General features: G+C 45.0%; 1 protein-coding gene across 2 annotated transcripts in view; it reads left to right on the top strand.

Annotated features, from left to right (window-relative positions):
• Positions 1–5,436, top strand: part of Tmtc1 (transmembrane and tetratricopeptide repeat containing 1) — a 241,028-nt gene that overhangs the window by 11,934 nt on the left and 223,658 nt on the right. For both annotated transcript variants that reach the window (XM_023716051.1, XM_023716045.1), the window contains exons 2-3: positions 254–327; positions 2,577–2,753. In XM_023716051.1, coding sequence (XP_023571819.1) covers positions 254–327; positions 2,577–2,753 — 251 coding nt within the window. The remainder of the gene's footprint in view (positions 1–253; positions 328–2,576; positions 2,754–5,436) is intronic.

The raw sequence follows: 5,436 nt of genomic DNA, 5'->3' as shown, positions 1-5,436 counted from the left end.
CAGAGAAGCTGTTGGTTGCCTCCAGGCACTGGTGAGCGCAGCACACTGCTGAAGTGCACGTACTTTTCCTTGGCGGACTCTGTATGTATTAGTCTGTAATGGTTTATAATAAAAAAAAAAAAAAACTTGAAGAACAATGTATTTTCTATTTTAGCACACCTTTCATTCATCTAAAATCAAAAACATTTCTGTAAGATAGATATTCTGAGACTCACTTTCCTAGCTTTAAATTTGTCGCCGTGTTAACTCCTAGGTGGCCGGAATTGTCGGCAGAGCTGACGTGCTGGCGTGTCTCCTGTTCCTGCTGGCCTTTCTCTCCTACACGAGGTATGTATGGCTGAGTGTCTGCACTGGGGACAGGAGGGTGTACGCAGCCTGTGAGAGCTTGATGAGCTCCTGGGAAGGAGCCTTCTCCTTGCTCTGTGCTGGACTCTTGTCTTTCGTTCCCACTTGGAACTGTGTCATATCATTTAGAAAAGACTTTTTGCCTGGTGCTAGGAACCCACACTCTTGCTTCCTGATTCTTTTTATTTGTAGTTTGTGGTTGAGAAGGGAATTTGGAATTGTAGCTCTGAGCCAAAATGTACTAGCTGTAGCACTCTAGTCCATTTGTTTGTGATCTGTTTAACTCCTCCTTTTCTTTTTGGTTCTGACTTTTGTCTCTATTATCCTAACCAGCCCAGATCAGAGCAACAAAGCTGAACAGAAAATCATGTTTCTCAACTGTGGTTTTCTAGCCTGCAATCCTTTCAGCAAAATATAGGTGCTTTTTGTCCTGGGAAAATGAAAAATAATAAAATAATTTTCCATTGCACTGTAACTTTACTTCCAAGCATCAGATCCTCACCTGTGCTATGTGGTAGCCACGTAGGAAAAGGGGAAGAGTTGAGGACAGAGGTGAGAGGGGCAGAGGGATCAGGGTGCAGAGCAAGGTCCCAAAAGGAGGCAGTCTGCCGCATCTCTGCTACTCAGAGCAGTGCCTGTGCAAGGGTCTGTGACCCTTGATCTGCTCACTGAGGTTCAAGTTATGTGCCGAGGACTCCGTTTAAGAAGCAGTGTTCTACACTGTTGGTTCCTCATCAGGAGCATCTCCTTCCCTTCCCTGGCCCTGCTGTCCCCTTCTTCCCCTGCTGACATCTGCAGATGTTTTGGTTGGCACAGCTGAGAGGGTGCTACTGGCATCGGTGGCCAAGGCCAAGAGTGCTGCTAAATAAGCATCCTAGAATCCTAGGATGCAGGAAAACACCAGCAGCGCTGAGACACGAGACCCGCTAGAGGCCAGTGTAAGTCCTGGATCGACAGGGGAATAAATGAAGGCCCTTGAAGATGTGTTACAAAGGATGAAGCATTTTTTGGATAGGATTAGTCTGGATCCTGGCTCTGTGACCTCACATTAAATCTGTAGTGACATGAACAGGATTGTGAAATCTTAGAACTTAAGCCCAAATTTAACATTTGCTTCTTCTTTACCCTGGTGTTGGAGCAGAATTCATTACTTTAACTTACACTTTTTTTCCGGGGCTTCCTCTGTGTGGTGACATGTGGCACCTGACCAGCATGGCAGCATATCCACAGCTGCATGGTACTGAGTCCTGTTACCACAGGCTGGTGGCATGCATCCTGCTCCCATTTACATGCTTACAGTGTAGACCAGCTCCACAGAACAAAAGCATGTGTGCTGTAAAAGTTGTGGGTAATCCATGCACTTGCTCTAACACCAACAGTAGGAGGATGCCACGTGCTCAGTCCTGGCCTCTATGTGAGGAGTAGCAGCTAGCAGGCAGTCGCCTGTGAAGGGACAGGGACATTGTGGGGGCTGATTCTGTTTCATCCAGTGGAATGGTTTAAAACACTGTAGAGGTTTTGAAAAGTCCTGTTGCAAGTTAAACTGTTTAAGCTATTAACCTCTAACAGATGCTCATGGAAATAAATTTTAAGATATGTATTGGCCAAAAGAGAAGAAAAAAGTGAAAATACCTGAGAAAGATGTGTTGTAATTTGGTATATAAGTCTGCAGACTTTTTGTTTTGTATAGAAACTTTAATATGATGACAGTGAGACTTGGTGTGAACAAATGAAAACATTTATTCAGTGCTCCCTGAGGCACAGCACTCTGGTTTCACATGCGGGGGACACGAAATCCAGGGAGCAGAGCAACTCATTTTTTTGGCCCCGTTGGTACCTGCACAGCAGATTTAGACCTGGTGACTGCCCAGAGCCATGATGGTTGTTAGTAATGGGCATTGTTTCTTATAAAGTGTTCTCTTGAACATCTTTCTGTCTTCCTAAATATACCTCTACAGTAGAATTTTAAATGGCTATTTAGCTTTCATTTGTTATGCCCCCTCTTTTATCATAATTTGCAAATACCATACTTTAAGTACCCACATTAGTATTGTTAGGCATTTACATTTTCCTGTCTTAGCAATTTTCTGTGATTCCATGATGAACGATCTTGAAGAACTCCTTGCTAACCTACTTGCGTAGGGTGCAGTGAAACGGCTGCTAGATCTTATCTTTAAGTGTCTTATGTGGCCCACACTGTTAAGACTGAAAGACTGCCCCCTCCTTTCCAGGAGCTTGGACTGCCGTGGCGCTGGGGCCCATCTCCCTGCTACAGCTTCGCCCTTCTTCCTGCTGCTCAGCTTGCTTCTGGGGACCTGCGCGATGCTGGTGAAGGAGACCGGCGTCACAGTATTCGGAGTGTGCTTGGTTTACGACTTCTTTTCCCTCTCCCACAAGCAGGACAAGTCGTAAGTCACTTTAAAGTTTTGATAGCAACTGTTACCTAGAAGAGAATTACTGAAACCTTGATAGTTTCCCCAAAATGGATTATATTTTGCTAAATGCATTGTTACCTTAGACTGTAATAAACAATGTTTATTCTATTAAGATAAACGCATGCTATCTGCCTGGACTTTTCACACTTTTATAAAATCCAGTAAGAGCAGTGGAATTTTGGAGACCCCCCCAGGGTAGGCATTCAGAAAACGCCCATGTTGACTACAAGTTTCTGCTGCCATTTGTGTTGGTCCGCACTGCTAAGAGAATCTTTATTCACAGAGTGGTTGCGAATGGCAATGGTTTTTGGCAGCTTGCTTTAAATTTCTGAATGTGGTGAGTTGATGACTCAGAGAGCACCTTGGACTTGGAGTCTGTACTTGCTGTAAGGATGGGGGTTGCCAGAGTTTTAGGAAGAGGCTCTTGGAATTTCCAGGCTAACCTGAACAGTAGCACTTATGTACGCAGTATTTTCAAGGACAAGCTTGTTAGTAGCCTATTTTAATTTACAACATTTAAGTCACATTCATTTTATTCTGTGCCTTATAAACAGTAAGAACAACTAAGGCATATTAAAAATTCAAGCACATACTGTAATTTTCTTCCCCTGTCAAATCTACAATTATCTACAGGTTTATGTGCAGACTTCATTTTTCAGTAATTATAAGCCCCTTAGTTTTGAACTTTGGAAAACACGATTAATTTAGTTTCCTGCCTTATCAAATGAAGGATTTAAAACAAACAACCCTGCCTTGTTTGTCCCATTCCTTGTCTCCTTATGCTTGCAGACATAGAGGTGAGAGCAGTGCTGTTGTGTGGGGTAGGGTGAGTCATTAAGTTCTGGTCACCTTCCTGCCTGCAGTGTGATGTTTGGAGATAAATGACATAGTGGGTGCTCTGCAGGTGCCCCTAAGCTGCCAGGGAAGGTGGGTGGGAGGAGCTCAGTAAGCACCCTGATCCAAGCTCTGCTGAGGCAGCGCAGAACCAGCAACTCCCCCTCGCTCTTGTGCAGATGGACAGAGGCTGAAGCTGTTTGCTGTGCTGCTGGCCTTTGCTGCCCAGACAGCAGCCTGCAAATGTTTCTAGATTCCTGCTTTCTTCTTACAGCTACCTTTTCTCTGCCTCCTGTTTTTCTCCGCTTGCCTAGCAGGAAGCAGCAGGCTAGGACAGCTGGCTGCAGGTGCACCCACCGCCTGCACTGTCTGTGGCAGTTTTGATGCCCTTGTGCCCGGGCCTCTCCAGCTCTTAGCTGCCTGCACTCCTTTCTCTCCTCCTCATCTGTTGCTGTTGAGTTGGGGATAATTGCTTTGGTGCACGTCAATAAGCTCAGCATCCTGGGAGGCTGAGATGGGAGGACTGAAGATTTGAGTCTAGCTGTGATAATTTAATGACTTAGTGAGACCCTGTTTTCAAAGTTAAAAATAAAAAGTTGGGGATGAAGCTTAATGGGAAGGTCCTGGGTTCTATCGTCCATACTTCCTTTCTCTTCTCTCAAAAGAATAATTCTTTCTTTAATAAGAATTGTTACTTTCATCTTAGTAAGCTACTAGTAGTTCCATGGAAGCAATGATACTGTTGATAAGTGATGTAGAAGTCTCACAGCTCATTTTTAGAACCTCTCAGCTCTCATACGCAGTTGTGCAACATGAGCGGTGACCTTCCTTCTTTCCTTCAACCCTTTGTCCACCTATTTAACAAAGAGCTCATTGTGTGCCCTGACAAGTATAGGACTGAGACACTTCCCTCTGCCAGTGAGCAGAGAGGGTTCTGGGAGCGTCATCTCCCATAGCAATGACATGGCACTTGGTGACACTTAGAGTCAGGAGTGGAGTGTGTAGAACGCAGAGTCTCGGCCCTAAAGGCAGTGTGCCCCTTAGTGCTGGCTATGTGCTGGTGCTGTGCCAGCCCCTGTGAGCACGACAGCCTCTCTTTGTGTCACAGGTCCAGAAAGCACCTCACCCTGATCACCCAGTCTGGCTGTGACCAGGATGTGGGCTCCTGTCCATGTGAGGCCCGCGTATTGCCCCTGAGCACTGTGTGGGAAGCCTTGGGTCAGGGACTTGGGGGCTGTGTGGAATACAACACAGACTAGCTTAGAGGTTCTGAGCATTTGGACACCTGCTGGTTGGTACCATGGTAAGTTAGAGGCGCTTACAGCTTGTAAGCCTCTGGGGAGTCATGAACCCTTTGGGAATGTCACCGATTTGTGACTCTGGACTGATGTGCACACACGTACACTGTATTTTGCTTTAGAGGACGTATCTTAGCACTCGGTGGTTCCTAAGATCCTTCACTGTACCACCTGGATAACAGGGAAGAGGCAGCCATAGAAACAAATGTTGGAAGCATTTACCTCTCTTCTGTGCTGCTTGCTCTTGAATTTAAGAAGGGCCGTCTGAACAGAGTGGGGTTTCTTTCCTTTGACATCATTTTTAGGAGGAAACGTTTAAAAGAGGATCAGCTTCTTAGAGCCAACTTCCTTTTTTATTTCTATTTTCTCTTAAAGATTAGGATATGATTTCTATATGTAGAAAATGACATTTCTGGCCCTAATCCCTGCTTTGTTTCCTTAGAGATAACCTTAATCCTGAACTTGGAACTTTTTGTTTCTGTGGCATTACTTCATTTATATATACCAGTGAATATCAAGTAGTA

This window comes from Octodon degus, unplaced genomic scaffold (assembly GCF_000260255.1).
Source record: "Octodon degus isolate 3935 unplaced genomic scaffold, OctDeg1.0 scaffold00004, whole genome shotgun sequence".
NCBI lineage: Eukaryota > Metazoa > Chordata > Mammalia > Rodentia > Octodontidae > Octodon > Octodon degus.
The sequence above is the reverse complement of the archived record's forward strand: the minus strand, read 5'-3'. Positions and strand labels throughout refer to the sequence as shown.